This window comes from Apteryx rowi, unplaced genomic scaffold, assembly GCF_003343035.1.
Source record: "Apteryx rowi isolate R43461 unplaced genomic scaffold, aptRow1 scaffold_409, whole genome shotgun sequence".
Taxonomy (NCBI): domain Eukaryota; kingdom Metazoa; phylum Chordata; class Aves; order Apterygiformes; family Apterygidae; genus Apteryx; species Apteryx rowi.
Genome location: NW_020450614.1, coordinates 73,060 through 98,215, shown reverse-complemented (window position 1 = coordinate 98,215; position 25,156 = coordinate 73,060). Strand labels below are relative to the sequence as shown.

Genomic DNA, 25,156 nt, shown 5'->3' with positions numbered 1-25,156 from the left:
TCACGTGGATCCAGAATCTAACAGAGACTTCATTTGTACTATTTACTCAGCCCTGTCTCACTAAGCTGTAATGATACACTAGTAGAAAGAGTAATTGGTTCCTTCAAAATAAAAAACAACACTGTGTTTAAATTCCAACTGTGACAGTCACAAAAAAAAACGAATGCATGCTGTGCCAGGTAGACACTACTGCTACCTGCTACTACTAAATATACACTTTTCTCTCTGTTTAGAGGAAGAGGAAACAGTGACATCAAACTACCTGGCTGAGGTAGTCTTTGGCATAGTACTTTTTTTGCAAATCACTGAGTATGACTTAGAGCAAAGTGATATGACTATGGCTTGTGCTCACAATTCTACATTAATTTCTCTTCCCAGAATGAAACTAATGGCAAAAAGGGTATTTTGAGCTTTTATTATTGCACTCATGGAGAGATAATTGTATTTCACTTGTATGTACTGATTTTCATCAGTAGATCTTAAGGCACTTTAAAATGGTCTCAGATCTATTTGGGAGATGAGGAAACAGAGGCACAGAAGCAAGGATGTGTTCAGCAGGCCAGTAGCCAAAGCAGGAATAGAGACCAGGGGTTCCAGTCTTAAGATTTTTGTCTACTTTCCATTTGCAGGCACTACTTAATAAGAGTAGTTAAGAAGAAATTTATAAAAGGCAAATAGTGTGAGCAGCAGTGTAGTTCATATCTACAGGAAGCCCCAGATAATGAATATTAAACTATACAATTGGCAGTCATATGGCTTGCTACTTTTTGTTCCTTCCTAAATAATACTGTTTTGATATTGTTATTTCTTCATAACACAGGCAAAGGAGTTAAATCTTTCACATTTAAAACTCCATAATAATTAATTCTTATGTCTCCAAATTCCACCACTGTGTTAGTACTAGTCTTGTCTGAAAAAGAACCTGGTTCTTCTGCTTGGGCTAGCTAAATCCTGTAGCTTCTTATACTCTTTACATGCAGTACAGGAGTTAAACCCTCCCCTTCCAGTTCTGTTGTGTTTAAACCCTTAAAACTGTGTGACAGACTACTGATTGACAATACCGTTGGTTATAACATGTCCACAGTAATGTTACACCCTGCTGTGGGACTCCCCTCACAGCCTTAACTTCCTGTCCATCCGTTGGTTTGTAGTCGCTTCTTATTTTGTTTTAAATGAACATATGGAAGGGTTTCTGTAATTTCTGGAAGGGCTATATGTGATAGATTATACGCACTTGGACTAAGGTGCACAAAAGGGCAGAAAGCTTGGATTATGGGGAATAAAGCAAGAAAGGAGAATGAGCCTCTTAGTCGAGACTGTGGCACAATTAATATCCTTGCTGCCACAAAGAATATTTGACATACAGTTACATGCTCCTAGCAGTAAAGAAATCTCCCCGATGTATTAGAAGTTTCTGCCCTCTACTGGCTTCCCTGAGGATTAGCCACAACTCAGCTGTGGGAGTCTGTGACTACATCCCAGAAGAGACATCACAGACTTCCAGAGACTGGCCATATTTATAAAGCAAATCCTTTAGAACATGGTGTTTCAGGAAGTGTAGGAATGACAGCGTCTGTCAGGGATCTAAATCTCAAGTGACATTTGCTATTGACTTCTGAAATGCTTTTCAGATGTCTGTCTACTTCTCACCTTGTTCAACACTACAAGGATTAGTATGAAGCATCTCCACATACTATTACAGTTCCCATCTGTTTTCTTCCAGTGAGCGAATAGAAGGAAGAAGAAACAAGATAATAAAAGTTCTTTTTGTTGTGGTGGTGATTTTCATTCCACTATAAAAATTTTGTGCTTGCTTAGCATAATGAATTATTTCAACAAAAGACTTCAAAGTGCAATTTTGGGTTAATTTAGAACAGCAACTGCTACATGACTTAGATACCATCATACTTGGCAACCACTCCATGATATTAATACTGTGTCTGTTTTCTTTGGGTGCAAAGCATCATTTTAAACCTTCATTCTGTGGCCATTTTTTATTAGCTAATTGGTAGAAAGCTATTTTCCAGTAAAAGTATAACTTTGAAAAAGTCATTAAACCTGTTGGTAAAATATGTAAATTCTTAATATTCTTCATCACCAAAACCACTGTACAGTGAAATCTGAAAACATTGCCCACTCAGTCCTGCAATGCTTAGTCATGCATAGGAGCATGTTTTAACCAAAGGTTCTGCAAAGCAACAGGACTGTTCACTGAGCATTAAATGCAGTACATGGATGAAGCTTTGCAATCTGAACAGTAGTTCACATTTGCACCTTCTTACACTAGAAATGAGAGTCTTCTGTACTCTTTATTTTATATTTACTTTTGCTTTATTAAAATCCATGTTCTATTAATTAGGAGAAGGAAAAAAATATTCATAAAGAATGGACCTGTCTCTGCTGCCATGGCATTCTGGCAAAGTCACATTTTATTGCTGCACATTGATATCTGATGCTACTCTACAACAGCCTGCCACAGTTTGGGGTAATTTTATCTATTCCTGTTCAGTTGTACTGTGTAATTGCATAGTCTTTTCAAAAGCACCTTGGCTCGAGTCTAGAAACATCCCTTTTCTAAGAACAAGGGTAGACAGTTACATCTGTAGAAACCAGAATGCTCAGCACAGATGGATTAGAGTATAAGATCAAGGACTGATCTGCTTGGTATAGTTTACATTTTGTTTTTCCCCAGACTTCAGAGATCTCTTTATTTTACAGTAATATGCACCTTCAAAAAAAAACTGTATGGAAAAGTGTCTTACTAAACCAGCTGTGTGCATGTGGATTTTTTAATATGACCCTAGTTGTAGAGTGCTAAATAAAAAGTTGGTAAATTCATCTGCTTGCTGTATAGAAGAAATGAACAATGTTGCATTCCTTTAAACTAAGAAGGATAAACTACTTGATTCTTCAGTATTACATTGTTGTTGATGGTGCCATATAAAGGGTAAAATATGATGAACAAGTCAGGGGTTTGGAACAACACTGGAGTGGAAGTTTTAGTAGGGATTAATTCCCCAAAATTCACACAGACTGAATCGCTTCTGCTTCTCGTTACAGCATCAACAGATCTCTGAAGCTGCTGAAGGAACCAGGAACCCAGCAGATGTTTGCAGTGTCAAGGTGGCTTTTTTTCTACACAAGACATCAACACTAGTTAACCGGAGTAAAGGCTGTAGAGACAGAGGATGAGATCAGTCACGTAAAGCCTCTTTTCCATCAAAGTACCCAGGTTAAATCTCTCCCCTCTAGCAGCAGGACTGATGTATCACTTGCCAAACTTGCCAGCCATCATTCCTGCTCTCAAGCTAAATAATGCCATTTTTATTATATCTTTTTGCTCGTACCTGCAAATGTTAAGTTAATAATCCAGTCAACAGTTTTCCATTCACAGTTATGTTCTACTAGCATTCACTGTTTCACAGTTAGGCATTTCATCACTCTTAACTTTGCTACAAACAGACTATTTGTTCCAACAGCTATTTTACCCCTTCATGTCTAGTAGGCACCAGTACAAATTGACTGAGGACACAAAGGTATATGCCTTTACATTCCTCTCCCCTCAAGCATGAGTGGAAAGAGAAGCTCAGTTCAGGACGAGGTGCCTGTTATTACAGTCTTACTTCACTTAACATGGATTTCTTCCATCTCGTGAGCTTATATAGCTAATCGTTCTCTTACCTTAATCATAGTCTTCATTAATTGGCTAGGTGAGAGAGAGGTAGACAGGATATGCACAGCAGACCCATGTCAGGCTATGAATCAGCACTAGTAGCTAGAGCTGCACGTGTACAGCATCACAGACTGGCAGATAATACTGGTTCATGGTCAACACTGTCCTAACATAACACAGCTGTTCTGCTTCTAGACTGGTATATTCACACAGAATTACAGGGGGAGAGTCAACCAGGTTAGGTTTCCACAAGCTTAGTGACCCCTCCATAGCATAGTGTAGGTATGTCCCCTGTTCTTCAGGCCCTATCACTAGTTGCATAGCTGAGGCACCTAGGTCAAAACAACAGATTTACCCATTTTTTTCATTGGGACCTCCAGGTCTCTCTAAGGGAAAGGAAGGAATTAATCTAGCTTCTGAAATGCATGGATCCCCATCTCATTTTCTTTTTGAGCTTTTGGTTTTTTTAAACAAAATTTAAACCCATTTTCCCTCTCTCCTGCTCTATAATCTCATGGTTAGTTACAACCTTCAGCTAAATTCTATGTGACCACAGCCATTACCCTTCTTTCACAGCTTATTACTAATAAGGTACATGCACATAATTTATAAAGATACTTAAAAGGGCCCTGCAGACCTTAGCAAATAAAAGATTCTCTTGTCATGTCCTACTGTCTTTTATTGTGCTATCTTCCTCCGCCACATTAATTTCTACCAAAATAACCCACGTGAGCCATACAGCCTGCTAGCCCTTGGCCCTGTGTTTTTTTACCCAGCTGTATAATTGCACATCTGGAATCCTACCTGTGCTCTCTGCCCACTTCAAGAGCTTGATCTGCTCTTCAGAGAGCTTCTCAGAAGTGATTCAATAGATGTTTGCAAGAAGACACAACACAAGCACCTTGAGTGCAACTTTTGGAAATTTGGCTAGCTTGGCAAAGGGAAGACTTCAAATCTATGTAAGCTTGTAGTATGATGCCTCTTCCTTTTCCCAGCACAAACTGGTAAGACCTTACTGTTTTAGTCCTTACCAGTGCCTTGCAGTTTTTGTCTGTACTGTTTGACCTGCAGTTGCTCCAGGCTAACCTTATAGCTGCTAGTCTTCCAGTTAAAAGCTGCTTGCCATGAGTTGACAGTTCTTGACTGCTCCTTGACAGGACATAAGAATTTTTCCTCTCCACCTTTGCATCCAGCAAGACAATATAAGTGGAAGAATGGTCATAGAAAGAAGGCAATCATACAGCCGTATGACTATGTTAAACTGACATGGGCAGACATGCCCATAGCTTCTGCGAGTGGGAAGAGGGGAAAGGTCTCCTGACCAATAGCAGCAAATTCACACCCAACACTACCCTGAAATTTTTTTAAAAAAGAAGTGAACATAGAGAATTTAATACAAGCTTTGCGTATTCAGTTGTTTTCAAGACCTTCCAGAAAACTGACAAGACTGGTCTCCATCTGCGCCTATGCTCAGAAGCAGCAGAACTTTCATTCTGCAACCAAACCATAGTTCCACATGATATAGTGGGACCAAAGGAAACATTTACTCCAGCCAAAGTGTATGACTAGTAGCTCTTCCACATCTCTACCACAAAAACGTATAGTATTTTCCACAACACCATCAGAAGGAAATAAATACAAGATTATGAGAAGTCCTTTGTCTGCATTAAGCATAAGTCACAGAACTGATTGTTATTTTGAAAGTACTGAACAAATCTGATTAAAATGCTTTCTAAATATGTTTGGATTACAATGAAGCCGCTAGCCCAACACGTAAAACAATATATATTTATTTAGCACAAAAAACTCCAAGTTGAAACAGACACGTGTTTTTTGTTGTAGTTCTTTATGGCACTTTGCTTTTTCAAAAAGTAAAGAACCATCATGAGTAATACAAAGACATACCTAACCATCTGGCAAAACAACTGCGTTATACTACAACTGTAGACCTGACAGCAGTTTATAAACTGTAAGGCAAATCAGGAACTCCTTCTCAAGTGATTAATCCCTATACAGTTCCACTAACTCCAGTGGAATGTTCACATGAAAAAGTTTACAAGACTAGGACATTATATATGACTGCAATGACTCCTATAGTTACAGCCAACATAATACAGAGTGGTGTGGTTATATTCCAATGCAAAAAGAAGGACTGCCACGACATTCACAAAAAGTTGCCAAAAAGACTTATTGACAGAGAAAAGAATCTGACCATCATATATGTGATTACATGACATAATAAAGCACAATTCCCATTTCAGAGAAAAGAGGTAAGTCATTATATAATGCTCAGGATTAGGACATTAGGACTTTAAAGCCTGCAACTTTCATTTAGAGACAAATACTTGGTAAATAAATGCTGACAGCTAGCAACTGACAGCACGGAAATACTACTTGCAGTCTGGTTCCACAAGTGACATAGTTAATCACTGGATACAGAAAACCATCCAAAATAATACTAGCAGACATCTTCCATAGGTCAAGATTCTCAATCTCAGTCTCCTTTGCTGAAGCTTCACAATCTTAAGTGACTGACATCAAAGATGTGCTGCAACTAGTTCAGTCTTCCCTCCTGTAGTTATCACCTGGATTAGACTCCCCGAGTTTGGTCGGTTCTTTCCTGTTATCCAATCATAAAAAGCTCTGTTTCAAAATAAAGGGATGAGAAGGAGAAAGAAAAAAAAAGTAACTATTAGGTATACTGACAGGAGGCATAAAATGAAAGCCTACTGCTTTTCCTACTTCCTCCTACTGAGACTTCCATCCATGTCCCAAACTTGTAATGTGATAACTGGATTCAGACCTTTATTGCTAGATGGAGGCCTAAACAAATCAGGAGGGCTTTACAGCACACAGATAGCAGTTTCAGAGCACCTCAAAGAAAAATACCAAGAACTTAAAATGTCTAAGTGGTAGCTATTTAAGCCATCTTTATCATATACATCCAAAATGCAAATTTATGGCTAAAATAGAGTTTTTAAACATTTTAGGTTGAATAATTATTCTTTTTCCCATACCTTTGCTCTCTATTCACATTCTCTTTCTCCCCTACTGTTGCCTTTGAGCCTAGCCAAGTTTTCTCTTTCCATGTCATTCCTTCTTAACCCATTCTTCCTTATTTTTTCTCCTCATTCTTCCGCCTGTGCTCTGCCAACAGATATTAAATATTTAACTGTGAATGTGGTCTTGATAGAAGCACAGAAGGCCTAAGTCATCCTACGTAGCAGGCCAGAACATTCCTTAGGCCTAACCCATGCATTATGCACAATAGTATAAACCAGGAATCACAGAATAGTTGAAATGGGAAGGGACCTCTGGAGATCATCTGGTCCAACCCCCCTGCTTCAGCAGGGTCAGCTGGAGCAGGCTGCCCAGGACCATGCCCAGTCAGGTGTCAAGTATCTCCAAGGATGGAGACTCCACAACCTCTCTGGGCAACCCGTTCCAGTGTTCAACCACCCTCACAGTGAAGAAGTGTTTTCTTGTATTCAAGTGGAATTTCCTGTGTTTCAGTTTGTGCCCATCGCTTCTTGTCCTGTCAGTGGGGACCAAAGCACAGAATATTTTTCGGGGTCCATCAGCCCTTCCAATATGGCTTATATTACAACTGCCATTTTAAAAGGTCATGCAATCTGATATAATGGTTTCCAGAGCACAACAGACTTCAGAGTGTAAGTGTCATATTAGAAGAGAGATCCTGCATCCTTCCAAAGAGGAAGGAAATGATGTTACCAACTCTGACAGTATTAGTTTCTTCCAGCATTAGTGAGAATTTCAGTTTTCAAAGCTGGATTTTAAGCTCAGGGAATTAAAAACCAAGACACAAAAGAATGAACCTAACTCTCCCATAAAGAAAAGACACTTTAAAATTTTAAGTTACAAATAAATTTGTAAAACCACAACATCTGGCTGAGCAGTCTCTGGAGCACAAGAGGAACATTTTTTGAACACTTTTAGGTCAACTAAATTAAATTGATGGAGCCCTTTTAAAGAGCCACATCAAGCAGCTGCATAGGCTTCTCACAGCAAAAACCATTTCTCAGTCTGACATCCAACTTAAGAAAAGCCACAAAGCAAGGAAATTGGATGTCAAAACTCAGCTACTCTCATAACAATAGCAATAGGTAAATGCAAATTTAAAGGCTTTTAGAACTGATGCTGAAACTGAAAAGATAAACTTTATGTCCTTACACTATATGAGGGTAGATCCATTTTTGCTTTTCTCCAAAAAGAAGCAAAAACACTGTGTCCATGTTTTCCTCTTGACAGATCACCCTCAGCAGGATCATTCAAAGACCTGCTCTTCACCACATCACAGAAGGCAGTGTTATGCTTCACCTTCTCTACCTTTAACTGAGAGGAATTAGAAATAATAAGCCTTTAAGTCCAAGCTTGCTGTTAAATAAGCTGCAGCTCAAGTTTCAGCATTTTGCAACATCATTCAAGACAGACCTTTCTGGATATGGGAAAGAAATTCTGGACTAAATTTTTCTAAAGACGACAGAGCTGGAATTTTGCCATGTGAGAAGTGAATTAACATACTATAAACTGAAGAGCAAAGGAGGTAAATAAAACAAGAAAAACAAAAAGAAAAAACACATGCCTTTCTGCAGTTTACCTTTAAACCAGACTACTGATGTCTACATCTGCTGTCTGCAATTTCGTTTGTCTACAGGCTTTACGAGATCTTCTCCTTTATCGGAATAACTGGTATAGMGACGCTAAAATTGATGGAGTTGTTCTAATATTCACCAGTTAAGGAGCTTGTGCAATAAGTTTAACCTGATTTAACGGCACGCAGAATGAGCGGATGATGAGAAAAAAATACCCAAATCCAAGACAGCCATTTAGAAAGGACAGGCAAAAAGATGTAGCAGCAAAAGGGGCAGTGAGGAACTGCTTAGTCATCACACATATACTCACTCAGCAATGAATTCTAAGGACGTCCAGGAGCTGAAATCTGCGTCAGGCATCGATTTCCTGTTCGCTGGCGTATCCAAGGTAACCCTGTGATTGAGAAAGATAAACCTTTTATTTATACATCATGTTTCCAATGAAGTCACCTGCTTCTAGTCACTTCTGTAACACCTGCTTTACTTTTATACACATGGCATGGACTTCCCTTGCATCCTCTACACATTTAACAGTATATAACCATCACTTTCAGTGTATATCAAAGGTTCCCAGCCTATCACCTCTTAGCCGTCTAACCCACTGACAACATCCAGCCCTTTAGGGCGATTCACCCAGCCCACGCTCCCTTCCAGCCTCTCTTCCTAACAGCCTCTCAGATGCAGACAGAAAACAGCAGCAATATGCTTGTTCACATGTATCACAGAGCACATATGTGCTATACACAGGCTTTCAGACCAGCTGCAAAGGCAGAGATTAAGTGCACAAGTATAGGAAGTTTTCACTTTGTTAGTTTGACCTGGATGAAGGGACAGAGTGCACCCTCAGCAAGTTTGCTGACGATACAAAACTGGGAGGAATGGCCAATAAACCAGAGGGCTGTGCTGCCATTCAGAGAGACCTGGACAGGCTGGAGAGGTGGGCGGAGAGGAACCTCATGAAGTTCAACAAAGGCAAGTGCAGGGTCCTGCACCTGGGGAGGAATAACCCCCCGCACCAGTACAGGTTGGGGGTTGACCTGCTGGAAAGCAGCTCTGCGGAGAAGGACCTGGGAGTGCTGGTGGACACCAAGTTAASCATGAGGCAGCAATGTGCCCTTGTGGCCAAGAAGGCCAATGGTATCCTGGGGTGCATCAGGAAGAGTGTTGCCAGCAGGTCGAGGGAGGTGATCCTGCCCCTCTACTCAGCCCTGCTGAGGCCACATCTGGAGTACTGCGTCCAGGTCTGGGCTCCCCAGGACAAGAGGGATGTGGCACTACTGGAGCAAGTCCAGCGAAGGGCTACAAAGATGATTAGGGGACTGGARCATCTCTCTTATGAGGAAAGACTGAGAGAGCTGGGCCTGTTTAGCCTGGAGAAGAGAAGGCTGAGAGGAGATCTTATCAACGTGTACAAGTATCTGAAGGGAGGGTGTCGAGAGGATGGRGSCAGACTCTTTTCAGTGGTGCCGAGCGACAGGACGTGAGGCAACGGGCACAAACTGAAACACAGGCAGTTCCATCTGAACATGAGGAAAAACTTCTTCACTGTGAGGGTGACAGAGCACTGGAACAGGTTGCCCAGAGAGGTTGTGGAGTCTCCTTCTCTGGAGATATTCAAAGCCTGCCTGGACGCAATCCTGTGCAACGTGCTCTAGGTGACCCTGCTTGAGCAGGGGGGTTGGACTAGATGATCTCCAGAGGTCCCTTCCAACCTCAACCATTCCGTGATTCTGTGAGTACATATTTATACTACATACAATGATACTAAAGAGCAAACTTCTCAGAACTGCCTCAGATCTGTTAAATCAGATGCTGTTGAAAATCCAAGGCGTAATCATTCCCTCAGAAGTCCACTCAAGAACAGAGTTTTGCATAAGCTCTGTGCAAGTCCAGAAGGCCAAAAGACCACTGATCATGGTATATGCATGTCAGTAAAACTCTGTAGAAGGTGTTAATTATTCAAACACTCTTAATGGTGTTCCTCTTTCACCTAAAGAAGTGTGTGTAAGAGTTCATGTAAGAGGAAAACGGGCAGTCAGAATTCAGGTACTGTTCTGAAACCCTTTTCAGAACTCTTCAGTCTTAAGTTTTGGGTGCTGTACTTGATATGGACCTGGCAAGAAAAATACTTAAATTCTCACAGTAGAATCACCAGATTTAGACACTGAGATCTACCAGCTTGCCTCAAAGCATCGAAAGGAAAACTGAGATGGGAAAAGACAAACTATACTTTCTTCTCATGGTCCTCAAAGTGACCTAATATTACTGATCAAGCAAACTGATGTACAACACTTTGCACAGAAGCATCTTCAGCCAAGTATAATCTAGCAAGTAATCCTTTGTTTTACTATTATCACACAGCTAAATCTGAATAGCTGTACTGAATAGCTCATCTCACTTCTACAGTTGTTTCTAGTCTGAAAATAGCATGTTAATACATGGTTATGGTTAAACTGGTTAAAAGTGAATCAAGTTTTAATCCTAACATCCAATACTGCTCTGCAAAGCAAAGAAAAAAAAAATTGTTTTTATCATTTTTAGGGTAACTTGCACATTATTGTGTTCATACACCCAAGACAGTTCCTTTCTCTGTCAAGTTGTAAGTAGGTCTAATAAGCTGTTTGTGCAGCGTGGATGGATCATCACAAAACATATCCAAGCGACTCTAGGTTACAGCAGTAATTAAATGAAACAACGCAGCAGCAGAGGTAACCATGCAACCACTTACGGTAAAACAGCAACTGCAGCAGAACCAGATGGCAAGCCGCTATTGGCACCAGCTAAACTCTGACAAAGCTGGTGCACTGCTCCTTTAGCCATGCCATAGCCAATCATCCCTAACAATTAAAAACAGGCAAATTAGAGCACAATAAAGGCAGCTCTCAATATCATCAGTAACATGATAAAAACTCATGTTATTTGATGAAAAGTAGGTGTAAGATCACTCACCACAGTCTGATGACAGAATCAGACTTTTAAAACATAGCAAGACATACATATTGAAAGGAAAAAAAAAAAAAGAAAAAGAAAAAAAGAGAAAGAAAACTTACTAGACAACCAGGAAATATCACAGTACTCACTTTACTTACTATTACAGAAATAAGAAGCTTACCAAGTTAAATATGTTTAACCGCTTCAAAGCATACTCAAGGACGGGACCGACAGGGCTAACCTTACAGAACTAATGCAGTAAGTGTGAAGAGGCTCATGAACTTTAATAAGGCAACCATCTGTTAGTTTTAAATATATGACTAAGATATTTGCCCATTTGGACCTAAACAGATACAGCTCATGCCTCATGAGAACTGTAATTCACCTGCTCAACACCCTAATTCTAACAGAGGCACTTTGGAGAAAAGTATAAGAAACCTCATGGTAGAAAATTACTAAATAATCTGCATGTAAAGCCAACTTTTTCCCAAGTACTATTGCTTACTAGCTAGCCAGTGTTTAGCAGCATAAGTGCCACAGAAATAAGAGCATAAAGGAACCATGGTAAACTGGCCAGATACAAGATCCAGATGGGCAGGGTGCTATAGGTCTGAGCTGTCTCAAGGTATATATCTGCCAAGCAGTCTCGACACAGATTGACCACGTAACCGTATTTTTTTAATGCTCCTGAAGAAATATTTTATAGCAAAAGGAAAAAGGTAATTTTGCTTTGTAGAAGTGTTTCCATTATAATCAAACATACTGTATAACATCCCTTTTTATTAGACAAAAGCACAGGCAGAGGTGGCTAACTTATTTTCTTGTTACTATAAAATTTTTGTATCTTTACAACGTTTCCACCTTATCTCTTCTCTTCAGTCTAAGTCGTCTTAAACCTTTTCATGCTTCTGCGTTTCTTTGCCAGCATTGTCAGACTGCCTCTGTATCTATTATAGCATTTGCAGTTTTTTACAATTTGCATTAGGCGTGTCTTACTCGGTTGACATTTTTACACAGGAAGAGAAAAATCACAGGAACAGCAGACAAGAAAAAGATGATTCCTTCCATAATGGCTGGCGATAACAAGCCTAACAAGTCATTATTTGCAAAAGTTGAGTAACAATTCTTTCCCAATTTTTCCTGATGTTAATAAGTTCCATGTGTTTGCCTAAAGCACTATGGTGTTTTTAAAGAAAATCCAGACTTATTGAAACCAGCTAGTTCAAAACATGAAAGTAAATCACTTTGATTCCTGTGTTGTTGTCCCTGCTTCCCCAAAAAACACCCAAAAAAACATCAAGAGTTTGCTAGAGGTTCACGTTTTCATTTGTGTATGGTCAGTCAGTAGTACACAGTAAATTATTCATCTGCTTATTCTCATAAAATAAGCCTTTTATCTTCAGACTATGTCAGATGCAGCTGTAAACATGTCAGTATAGAAGATAAATCATTAACTAGAAAATACAGCATACTTTCCTGAACATAGTAGAAAGCTCTAAGAACTGAAAGGTTTTAGACACAGCTGTTATAAACAAATTTATGAATATTCCTATTTCATCAAAATATTGGCAAAGTCGCACTAATATAAAATATTGGAAAAGAAGAGTATTCCTCTTAGAAACCTTCTCCTTCACTATTAATGCCTGTGGGTTTTTTTTTTTTTTTAAATTGCTCCCAGATTTCTTCCTCCAGTCAGAGCAACGCAAAAAGGAACGAGATGAAAAATCTGTATAAAGTTGGTACTGGAGCTAGTGGAGGGCAAAGCTGAAGGTCAACAAGCTTATCTATGTCTGAAGCAAAGGTGGACTGGAATCAGAACATGAACAGGATGAACATATTTAATAGAATCAGTCAAGTCATCACTTATGGAAAAATTGGGCAATTAAGGACTCTGCCCTTCACAAAAGCAAATAGAAGATTTAACCTCATCTAAGCACTGCACTTACAGCTTTCAGTGTGCTTCTATTCTTCCTTATTTTCCGAACATATTTCACTGTATCATATATTAGCCAACTACATTTCACCAATGCATATCAACTGGTATTCAAACACTGATTTTTTTTGTTTGTTTGTTTGCACTCTAGCTTCACTAGATTTGGTATTGCCATCTGTAAAATTGTACTTTACTTAAGGGTTTCAGCAGCAATTTTCCATTTGTATAGCAGGTCAAGAAATTGGGGGTTAAACTGTTGCTTTACAAACAAGAATGCTCATAGACTAACATGCAGCAACCACTGCTGATGTCCCAGCAGTTATGATGCATTGCATTTTACCTGGCGTTCCAGATAAAGCAGCTTGTGCTCCCATCAAAGTCAAGAGGCCTCCTTCTTTCAGATGTTTTGTGGCTAGGTGACTGGAAATAGTGGACGTCCAAACACTCTGTTTCCACATCAAATCACAATTTTTGTATAATGCTGATTAAGAAGAGAATTAGCAAAAGTAACTACAAGAYAGAAGTCTTCTAACTCTAATTTCCTTCCTATCACACCAAGTTCAACACTACTACGAAAACATGCTTTCTACCATTTTCTACTTCTACTTCAGGTAAAATATCATTTCATGTATTTCATGTCTTCCTCTTCTTTGGGCTCTGAGTCCTTGCTCTACAGCATATATTTTTGGTAATTACCTGCCTTCTCACTACCAGAAATTAAAAAAACGACAACAACAGTAAATTCAAATGAAAGCAGAATTTGAACAGTCATTTGTCTGAGTGCCAAACACTGTTTTTTATTATCAATATTCACCGGGGAAAGAGGAAAAGCAATGCTTAGGCATGTCAAAGGTTTTAGCATACAGTAGGAAGATTTCCTTAACAAAATATGGAATAAGCACAAGTATCTACCTCAATAACATAAAGCAGACAAGCTGACCACCTGATCCCAAGATATCCTGCTATCCTACCAATAACATTACTATAAATTACTGTTATGATAAATTACTTTATTCAAAATAGCGTGCATATGAATAACAATCCACTATAATGCAATTACACAAACATATTCACTGCTGTGTGTCTGTCTTCCCATTGTCTCTCTTTAAAAAGAAATCTATGCCTGGAATGTCTGAATTGGGAAGGGGGAGGAAAAGGATACATTTTATTGGATTTACTCTAGATGGAAAGCAAGACTATGTTTATGTGTCTCTTCATTAGCGGTAAGGTATAAAATTCCATTCTGAATATTATGCATTTAAAAGCTTTACTAAACTTAGAACTTTTTTTCCTAACACAATCTCAGGTCATTACACAGCTCCTGTCAATACTGTGTTGTGCAGTAACAGCTCACAGAACTGCAGGATGCAACTGAGGCCTTATGGATAAAGCAGTGAATTAGGAAACAGAACGTCAGTGTTCTACCCAGCCCCTGTCTTACATAACTTGCCTGTCATAGAAAACCTTTGCAAAAGTTAGTTCACAGACAATAAACTCCTTTACAAAATGCTTCAAGACCTACTGATGAAAAATGGGGCATCAAAAAGTATTACTGGGAATGCCAAGCACTCTGCAAATTTAACAAACTGTTGTAATTCTCAGAAGCGCTAAGCTGCGTTGTGATTGAGCTGCTTTGTACTATTAGGCTCATGTCCTCTTCTGTGCTCAGAAAGAAAGATCTTTATTGCCATGATTCTTAAGGATTCCTCTCAGATTTCATTCATGTGTTCACTAGCATGCATGTGCCAAAGGCTTACATTTAGCTTTGGCGCTGCCTCCAGCCCATCCTCCTGCTACACACAAGATCGCATCCACCTTTTCTTCACCAAGGAGTTTTCCAATCTCTGCTGTCACCTTCAACATAAAGAACAAAAACATTCTGAAAATACTGGACTGATAAAGGATGAAATAACAAGGCTGCTTTTAAGGATTGTTTTTTTTTCTTCCATTTACACAGTTGAGTTAACACAACACATAGCAATTTAAACAGATGCAGAAAATTAACATTTTTTTATCTACCAATCCAAAACAAAACCATAATGTTGAAAAATAACTACAGCTGAATATCTGAGTGTGTGATGTCAGTGGAAATAACTGATTTGAACAGGACTGAAAAATCTGACTCTTACTATGTCATAAACAAAAAAATTTACTTGTGACTTACTTTTTGACAGGTTCTTCTCTGGGTACTGTGCTATTTAAGAGCACGCAAAATGAAACTCCAGGTCTGACCAGAACTATTTCTATGACATTTTTGATGATGGTACAAGAAAATAACAACTAAAGAATAGCCTCCTTATTGATGACGCTTCTATCCAGACAGCAACAATTAGTGATTAAGTCACACAGACATTCAGTATCTTTTCCCTGTTCCAAATATGAGACTTCACAGTTGGTAATGAATTTTGTCTGTCACAGTAAAAAAGCAAACAATCCATCTCTCTTAAAGGAAAAAAAAAGTCCATTGGCTTTCATAAAGGTTCAACAATGAAAAATACATTGGAAACATTCTAGATTACACTTCAAAAGCCTGAAGAGCTGTGTGGACACAAACTGAATCAGTAGCCAAAACATTTACTTTATCAATAAGAGGAACAAGTTCAAAGTTAAATAAAAATGATTTCAAATGCTGAAAATAAAGCAAAACAATATTCAGGCCTTGGTTTTGCCACATTTACCGTTGTGGAAAACATTTCCTAGGAATCCCACGAGGGTCTGCAGTGCTTGGAGAATACTACACACAACAGATTTAAGTGTTAGGACACCAAAAAGAAGCGTTGCGGTTTATGACGTCCTAATTCATCCCGACTACAGGAATGCGGCTCAGCCCACAGCACTCTTCAGGTAACAAGAAGAGACATAACCGAGAACTGCGCTTTCATTTCAGCATTCATATTTTAAAGCGGCAGGTAACGTCCAGGCTCCCAGGCAAACCCCGCGCCAGCCCCGGCCTCCCGCGGGCCGGGACGCGGCGACTCCCCCCGCAGCGACGAGTGGCGGCGGGAAGCGGCGCCCCAGCGCCCTCCCTCCCCGCGCGGGCGCCCAACGGCCGCGCCGCGCCGCGCACCCACCTGCTCCGCCTGCTCGGGGAAGGAGTCCGTCGGCCGCACCACCACGTTGGCGCTGGCGTCCTCGTTGGCGGCCAGGTCGATGCTGGCCACCCACTAAGGCGGCGAGAGAAGGGCGCGTCAGCCGGCCCGCACGGAGGCGCCGCTCCCCCGCAGCGCGGCGCGGCGCGGGCCGCTCTCGGCAGATCGCTGCCGCCGCACTCCGGCCCCTCACCCCGGGGTTACCCGCCCTCGCCACGGCTCCGCCGAGGGGCGCCCCGCTGCCCCCGCCGCCCGCCACGCCGCCGCCCGGCCCCGCAACAGCCCGCCGCCTCTGCGGTTACCCAGTTCCGCGACTTGAAGTACTGCACGCACTGCGACCCCAGGGCGCCTCTGCCCCCGTACACCAGCACCCTGCCCGCCGCCGCCGCCATGCTCGCTCGCTGCCCGCCGGTCCCGGTCCCGCTCCGCTCCGCCCCGCCCCGCCCTCGCCAGCGCATGCGCCCTGCCGGCGCCCCGGCTTGGCCGTTACGGCGAGGGCGGGCCCGGCGGCCGCCGCCGGCCGGTAACGGCGGCAGCGGGGCGCCGCCGCGGAGCGCTGTGTTACCGGCCTCGGCGCTGCTGCGCGGATTAACAAATTAGCGGCCGCAGAGGTCTCTGCGGCCTTGAGCAGCGGCAGCAGCTATAGATGCGCAGTTGCCGCCGGCTCCCTTAGTGCTATGCGGCGGCGCTGCCAGCTCGGTTGCTCCGAGCATCTCGGCCCCGCCGCAGGGCGCGGGCCAGGCCCGAGCTTCCCCGGGCGCGGAGCTGGTGCTGTCTGGGGATTCACGTCGGAAAACGTCATTTGCGTGCCTCAATTAACAGGCTTAGCGAGCGCACCGACATCTCGCGGCGGTTTATGAACGGTTTTAGCAGCTCTGACAGCAGTGGTATTTAGAGAGACGGGGCGGAGGAAGCACCAAGGGAAAGTAACCCGATACAGCTGAGGTGTCCGCACAGTTCTGAGGCCAAATTATTATTTTTTTTAATGCCTTGTCCCTTATACACAACAGTTATGACAGCTTTTTAGCAATTAAAAAAAATATATGGATTCTGCTCCTAGTTTTCTTCCCATGTGGTTGTGGTAAAGAACTTGATGTCATTTGAGCAGGACAATTAAACTTCTGATGAAACATTAGTCATGCAATAGCTATAGGATTACTTCCTTCAGAAACAAGCACCACCACGCTACAGCGTGACAAAGCTGTTAGCTGCAACCATTTCAAGATGTCGCAGCAAAATATATTTTTGGACTTGATTTTTACCTGTTCATTTTAATTTCTGGAGCTTCAAAATACAATGAGGTGTATTTTGAAATACTTACTATTCATTTGCGGATTTTTGAGCATCAGAAAAAATGGGAAACATACCTAATTACTGCGGAGAGGCCTTGGAGATGATTCCTTGAAACCACTAGGATGCCTGGCTGTTTTAAAAAGACTTTATTTGCCCTGGCTTCTATAGTAAGTTTTGCGTCGTTTATCTTGACTGTTGTTGCAATGGGGACCCCAAAGTGGATGACTGGAAAGATCSTTTGCAAAACAGGAGTCGATTTAGTCAATGCCACAGATCCAGAACTGGTCAAGTTCATTGGAGAAATTCACTATGGACTCTTTCAGGGCGGCAAAATCCGCCAGTGTGGGTTGGGTGGGCGTCCTTCCAAATTCACAAGTAAGTACAATTTTGGTTGCATCTTTAATCTAATGTCTAGCTCAACTTTAAAGGCACCCTATTCTTTTTGTTTACAGAACGTGTAGAATGCAAATCATTATTATTAAATTTATATTTGTGGCCCACTTGTGGTCTTGGGATCTGAGTGTGAATGTAAAATCTACATCTTTTCAGGCTAGATTTTGTTTTGGTTATGTTCTCAGATGCAGTCCTGGAATCAAGATAAAAAAATCCCTAGGGCTAGACAGAGGTTTTCCTTTTAGTCTTTTGGATGGAGTGGAGCTCACTGTATCTATCTCAGACAGAGCTATAGAAAGAAGTATGACTTGGAGATGCCCCCATAAGTCATGGTTTCCCCTTACCTGAATCCTTCCCATGCCAAGTGTTCTCTGCAATATCTCTGTCGTTGCCTTCTCTGTTAAACTCCTCCCTCTTTTTTTTCCCCCTAAGAACTAGAGATTTATTCAGCTGATCTCATTTATGTATTTCTCCAGCTGTCCTAACATCTCAAAAGTACTCAGATGTTGATCTGTACTTTGGATGACTTTGAGTTTTCATATATCCTGTGCTGTACTGCAAATAATATTTTGCACTGAAGATCTGTAGTTTGGTGGGGCGATCCACGGAAACTTAAACCACTGTAGGTTAAGTCTCACCCTCTCCCTGACCCACAGCTATGCTGCCTTGCCCCATCCTTTGCAGCAGCGCTGGAATGTAGCTGCGTGTTAAAGTAGTTCAGGAAGCTAAGCTGGCTGAAAAAATTACCCACAGAAAATCAATTAGTTTCCCACAGGTTCATCTCTCTATCCTGGCTCACTGCTATCCCAGAATGAGTTACTCAAAAGGTAGCGTCTTGAATTTCTGCATGAAGTTTGTACAGTATGAAGCTTCCTGAATAATCTGCTAGAACTCAGATCTGTTTATTTGTTTATAATATGATGTATCTTCTTTTTAGTAATATAATTAGGCAGTTGGGCCTTCAAAACATTTTTGAGTGTGCAAGGCTTAACTTCCTGATCACTCTTCTTGATCAGCTTATGTCTTTCCTGTCAGCATGTCAGCTCCAATTCCTACTCATGTTTCCTCCGGTTTTGTTACTAAAGAGCTGCAGGATAAACTGAATGCTCAGGTGCTCCCCAGCTCCCTGCTGCTGGCTGATTTGGCCCTCCAACTAAGGAACTCTGGCTATGAAAACAAAAACAGATTAAGAAAGTCGCCATTCATAGGGGCAGGCAAGCAACAGGCTGCTGAGAAGGAGCTCGTGTACACCAGAATACGTGAATATAGCGCCTCACAGAACCTAAAGCCAGCCCTGCCCACGGGACTTTGCAAGCTTCAGACAAATGTAACTAAAACACTCAGATGACCAGAAGAGCACTGAAGGGGCACAAACACTGGATGAGAAGCCAAGAAGGGAACTTGAAAGTGGAAACCTGTGGGATTAGGAAATATGAATATGAATACACAGTAGATCGCACTGGAGCCAGAAATAAAGAAAGGAAGAGCGAGAAAGAAGAATCACATGAGAAAATAAGAACAGAAGGGAGCGAACCTTTACTCCTCGCTCCCAGGTCCTGTGCGAAGGATTGTTCCTGTGGCAGAACATCTTTGCTTTTTTGATGTAGTGACAAATAAATTAAAGCCTTGTGAACTAAGATGTGTGTAACTAACTGAATTGATTGCATCTGTAAAAACTCATTTGAGGATAGTTTGAGCTTGTAGCATGAGTACAGTGTGATGTTTTACTGTTGTCAAGAAAAATTACATGCTGAATAAATTATTCTTTTTCTTGCCAGTTTTCCCACATATGGTGAAAAAGCTGAATACAGGCCTGCATGTGATGATTATAATGTTCCTTTGTGTGGCCCTTTTCTTTTCTCTGGTCAGTTTTGGATTCTGCATTCTTAACGCAATCAAAGTTCCCTACCGGGCTATTAAAGGTCCAGCAGGAGTATGTCTTTGGAATTTCCTTGCAGGTAAAATCATTTACAAATATTTTTCCACCAGTCACATGAATATACAATTTTAAAAGTAAAACTTTCTTCTCTTGCCTTATGATGTATCTCCTTGACTTAAAAACTTATAAATAAAATGAAGTTAGCGGTGAATTCTCATTTATCAAAACAGAACTGTCAGATGGTGTTTCAGTCGCCTGTCTAGTCAACATTTTACAGGAGCTGCAATGCCAGTCTTTAGCCTCCATATCACTATAAAAGGACTTTATTTAAGCACTGCTATAATGTTTAGTCATATAATGAAGACTAAGCATTTTGAAGGTGTTTAAGCCATGCCTTAAGTCTATCCCTATTCTGTATAATCCTTATGTATTTAATAAGCTTTTCTGAAGCACAACCAAAATGTCTGGCTTGTTTTGACAACAATAGTGAATACTTTCTCATTTTATTGCAGGTGGATTTATAGTACTTGCAGTCACCAGCTTTATGGCTGCTGTAAAACTTCATCACCTCACAGAAAGAATTGCCAATTTTCGGGAAAATGTCTTTCAGTTTGTAATCTTAGAAGAACAGTTTGAAGACTGTTTTTGGCTTTGTGTGGCAAGTGCCACAGCACACGCAGTAAATTTGTTGCTAATGGCCGTAAGTGGGATTAATTTCCCTAAAATTAAGACTAAAACAGAAGAAGCAAATGTTGCACCAGAAGATATCATGTACTAATAAATCTACACAAAAGTACTTTGATGAAGTGAACTGTCACAATAGAAACAGCTCCTTAGCTCTTCAGCTTTTGATTTGGATGGACAATTTTGGTGCAATCATCAGTACAGATGCCACTTGCAAAAATCTTCAGTATTTTTTAAGTTCAGTCTACAGTACCAGCAATTAATGTTGAGTGTGGGAAAAAGAAATGCTAGAAATATCATTGTTTTCAAAACTGACCAATATATGCAGTGAATATAWGCTATCCACTGTAGTTTTTACAAAATTTGCATCTGAGGTATTTTAGAAAACTGTGGTGAAATATCTTTTTTGTTTAAAAGAAATATATGTATCATAAATCTTTGATAATATAGCATTATTTGAAAACAGAAAGAATGGACATTTGCCAATTACTTTCTCAAAATTAGCTGCAAAATTTGAGAGGACTACATAAGATATGGCTGATGATGTGCCACAGCACTGGAAAAGAGAACTTCAGTATCTGTGAAGCTAAAGTTTAGGAGAAACACAGGGATAAGTATGTGTGAAATGGTGTTAAAACAGAAATTATCAAACCCCAGAAGGTAAAGAAGTGAGAAAAGTGAAGTTTATAGGATGCTAGTAGATGAAAAAATGATTACCTGCAAGATGAAGGTTTCATTGCAGCCTCTGAAAGGAAAGGAAACAATCTAAGTAATAGTGCTTTCAGGTGACCTGAAAAATAATATTATGACAGATTAATGGTGTTCAGACCTCTGCCAAATCTTGTTTCTATCTGAAATCAAGTAAAAATAATGTAGGATGGAACAGTACTAAAATGAAAACAAAATTTAAAATGGTTAAATGGATGGAAAAGTTGCTTTTTTATGAAGTATCAGAATTCTCACAAGCATTCAACCAATTTTCAGGTCACAAGTAATGAATATTTCAGTGAAAAGAATATGCAATTAAACATGTCATTTTTAGAATATAACTACCATAGTGAACACATACCAACTTTTTAGTTACAGAAATTGCAGATAATGGAAGAATTTCTTTAAATCAATGAAAGAAGTTATCATCTAAATTAATGATAAAAAATTATTTTGCAGTCAATTACTCATAGTCAAACCACCAGGTTTTGTAACTCTATTGTTGTGAAAAGCTCTTTGAAGAAATAATAACATCTTTTCGGAAAGAGATCTGAAGTGTTAAAAGAACATGTCAAGATATATAAAACTTCCTTCATTTTTATTTGAAAATATCTCTTCACAAAAGTAGTATTATAAAGGCCTAGTATTTTCAGAAGTGCCTATAACCATATTTTATGTATCCAAATAACTAGTTTTATCATTGAAATGTGCGGAACACTCAGTAAAGAAAGTTACTTGAGTAAGCAGATATTCAGCATGTTTGAAGGCCACTTATTTAGATAACTACATAAGGACTTATACCTCACCTTAAGCCTCTGAGTTTAACAACTTTTGCCCAAATATTTATTTTTCTGGCTCTCTTCACATTGTTTTTATTTAGAGACCAATGAAAACCAATGTTTTATGGAGTAAATTCTACTTCCGTTCAGTATTCTTATAAAATCAGTTTTATTGTTGAAAAATTCTACTTAAAGTAGAATTTACAAAGCAGACCCAAACCATAGCATTCACTAAACAACCAGGTTACATAACTTGGACAAATGCATTACTGAACACCCTTCTCCAGCAGTGTATGTTCATGCTCTGTGTGAGGAAAGAAATGAAAATGATGCATCACATGTTCAGCAAGACCAGCACATGTTTGGCAGTCAGCGGCCTAATTTCAGAGGAAATGTTATCAGCCAAAGACAAGCTACAGCTATAATAAGGAACCTCTGTTACCATAGCCTACACCTCTCCCATTTTGGCCCTAGAAGGTTAGCAGGATTACGAGAGGAACAGAAATTGGTTGAGGCTGCTTTTGCAACAGGTACTAATAGTCTGTCTTCTTCAGAAGCACTAAAATAAATAACAAAATCCCAGTAAGATTTAAAAGGCAGTTGGGATGTTTTGATGGGTCTGGAGCACTGTTACAATTTTAGCATGAAGGGGACTCAGTAAGGCAGCAAAACCAATTCCTAASTCATACCACCCACTTAATTGTTTATTTAACTTTACTGGTGTTTTTACTCAGTCTCTACCCTGGGCCAGGAAGATGATGTGATACCCAGTATGTGGGTAGCCGGCAGACCAACCCAGTATATGAAGGCGCCCAATATCTTACAGCACAGCACTGTCCACAGATCTGCCCATGCTGATGTCCTCTGTGATGCCACCACCTTCGCCTTCCAGCAAATTCTAAGTGGCTCTGAAATACAAGGCCTTAAACTGCAATGTAATTACACAAATAGTTCAATATAAAATGAAATACTTGTCATTTGTAATTGTTCTATGAACATGTAACTTGGTAAAGAAAAAATTATATTGTAACACATAATTTATCCATTACTAAATATAACTCTCTTTAGGAAGTGAAAAGAAAGTAGACTTAGAGATCCTTCATGTAGAGAGATAGCTTCAGAAAGTCTTTTCAGTGGTAGTATTTGCATGTATGCACATTTTTTATACTGCTGACAAACTGCGTAATCCCCCCAAAACTAATTATTAAGTAACAGCAGTGGGACTACTCGTCAGGTAAGGACAAGATTAAAGATTTGTTGGACTGGATTCCTAGACAGGTCACAGTAGCTCTAAAATACAATCAGAGTAAATAAAGAGGGACAACTCAGCTGATCTGCTTTTTGATCTGTGCGTTGAACTTTGTCAACGATGAAGCATACTCTGCAGTAATGGTCCAATGGTTTCTCACAGCAGATATATGAGCATTTCTGGATATTACTGTAGGATATTGTAACATCATTAGTTGAACAACCAAATAACATTATCATCCAATGATTATTTTGTGACATGTGAGAAAATATCTTCAGTTCACTTTAGAGTGAACAGGAGTATTATCATGTATGAAGTAAACTGAACAAAACAGATATAAGGCTGAAGTAACTGTTCAGGTGCACAGGTTGTCTCAGTCAAGCACTGTTAAGACACACTGATGGGACAGTGTATAGAACATTTATTCTTTTGTTGCCTGGAAAAATAAGGTTAAATTCAATTACCCATAGTTAATGATGTACAATTACAAATCGACACCTTAAGACTAACAATGGATAACAACCTACCACTTAGACCACTTCAACTTTCCATTTTACATCATAAAATACTTGGAGAAATACTGTGGAATTTGATATAAAGGGTGATCTACTTTATTTACATATTTTCATTTTTGTTCTACGCATAAAGCCATAGCTCTTCATATGCATGCTGGATAAGTGGAAATGAAGACTTATTTTCGGATTCTTTTAATTTTGGAAGATTTGAAATCCTAAATGAAAGCATTTATGAGTATTAACTGTCCAGAACTTTAAAGCGATTATGGGCCAAATTGTATTTTTCAGTAATGTCAAAAGACAACTTCAGATACCCTGAAAACGCCCATTTAATTTGTACATGCAGAGTGAAGAAGCTACATGCAGGATGTAGAGAAGCTGTAGAGAAGTTACAGACATTCCTCAAAGAACTGAAAAACTGTTCCTTGTATATGGGAGACTCTCCTAAATAAATGAAGGAAAAAATTCGGTTACCACTTTGATTTTTTAAAAAGAATGTTGTGATTTAATGTTTAAAATGTAATTTTACAGAATAAATCAAATTGGATGCAATTTCCTTCAGGCATTGTCTCTGAATGGCATTGTCTTTAGTAAGACAGATTAGTTCTCTTTGTACCACCTAATGGAAAAGTGGCTAGGTGGGAACTGCAATCCAGTACTACAGAATAATAGCTTGAGCTACCCTTTTTGGTAATGTTCTCTCAATGTAACAGTGCAAGTCCAGTTACAGATGTATGGTAAGGCAAACTAGTTGTTATCCAAGCGTGTGAAGCAGATTCTCACATTACTTATAAACTATCTTTCACAATTCTCAAAAAAGAAATCCAAGTCACTTGCCATTAAAACACAGTGTATGTTCGGTGCCACTGAAACTCGGGGTCTTCGTGCTGACAGTGCAGTGAATGTCAGCAAACTCCACACAGGCCTTTCCCATATTGCGCTTTTGCTAAACTAGCATAAACTGACCTGTTGTTCCACTGATGACTGAGTATTTTGCCGTGGATTTTCCTGAGGAAATGTTACCACAGTCGTTTTCACTGGCCTTTTATTTTCAGCTCCTACATTTTCTCCCTTTTTAAATGTCACTCTGAGACTGTTACTGCTTTCTCCTAAGACCTAATCGGCTCTTCCTGGACAGACGCAGTGCTGCCACACGAGCACACCACCACCCGACACGGGAACCAGCAAACCTGCTGCCTCTGCACCCCTTTCATAAACTATTTACACTTTACTCTTCAGCGTGCACATAGAGTATTTAGTATGCGCATCGAGATCGTTTTTTAAAGCCTGCGATACGCCTGCAGGACAAGAACCGCGAGCTGTTTCGTCCTCCGCAGYGTGCGGAACTGCCCGGGCACCCGCGAGGCCCAAGCCCGGCGCGGCGCCGGCGCCACCCCGCCCCACCATTGCCGGGCCA

At 40.2% G+C, this 25,156-nt stretch overlaps 2 protein-coding genes across 4 annotated transcripts; one reads left to right on the top strand and one right to left on the bottom strand.

Moving 5' to 3' along the window:
- Window positions 1–5,447: 5,447 nt before the first annotated feature.
- On the bottom strand, window positions 5,448–16,677 carry QDPR (quinoid dihydropteridine reductase). Of its 3 annotated transcripts, XR_003255183.1 has the most exons (8): window positions 16,542–16,677; window positions 16,222–16,314; window positions 14,908–15,004; window positions 13,491–13,631; window positions 11,015–11,123; window positions 8,597–8,680; window positions 6,691–6,820; window positions 6,232–6,316 (listed from the first exon to the last, which is right to left on the bottom strand). XR_003255183.1 is itself a non-coding variant. In XM_026075657.1 (7 exons), the coding sequence occupies exons 1-7, from the start codon at window positions 16,629–16,631 to the stop codon at window positions 6,211–6,213; spliced, it is 720 nt and encodes a 239-aa protein (XP_025931442.1). In that variant the 5' UTR covers window positions 16,632–16,677; the 3' UTR covers window positions 5,448–6,210. The 3 variants fall into 3 exon arrangements, 2 of the variants coding, with proteins under 2 accessions (XP_025931442.1, XP_025931443.1); XM_026075657.1 differs by lacking the exon at window positions 6,691–6,820 and having other exon boundaries at window positions 5,448–6,316; XM_026075658.1 differs by lacking the exons at window positions 6,232–6,316; window positions 6,691–6,820 and adding an exon at window positions 7,178–8,026.
- A 616-nt stretch (window positions 16,678–17,293) lies between these two features.
- CLRN2 (clarin 2) lies at window positions 17,294–20,840 on the top strand. Its single transcript, XM_026075656.1, has 3 exons — window positions 17,294–17,907; window positions 19,704–19,883; window positions 20,317–20,840. Exons 1-3 carry the CDS (start codon window positions 17,655–17,657, stop codon window positions 20,580–20,582), a joined length of 699 nt encoding a protein of 232 aa, XP_025931441.1. The 5' UTR covers window positions 17,294–17,654; the 3' UTR covers window positions 20,583–20,840.
- The last annotated feature ends 4,316 nt before the right edge of the window (window positions 20,841–25,156 follow it).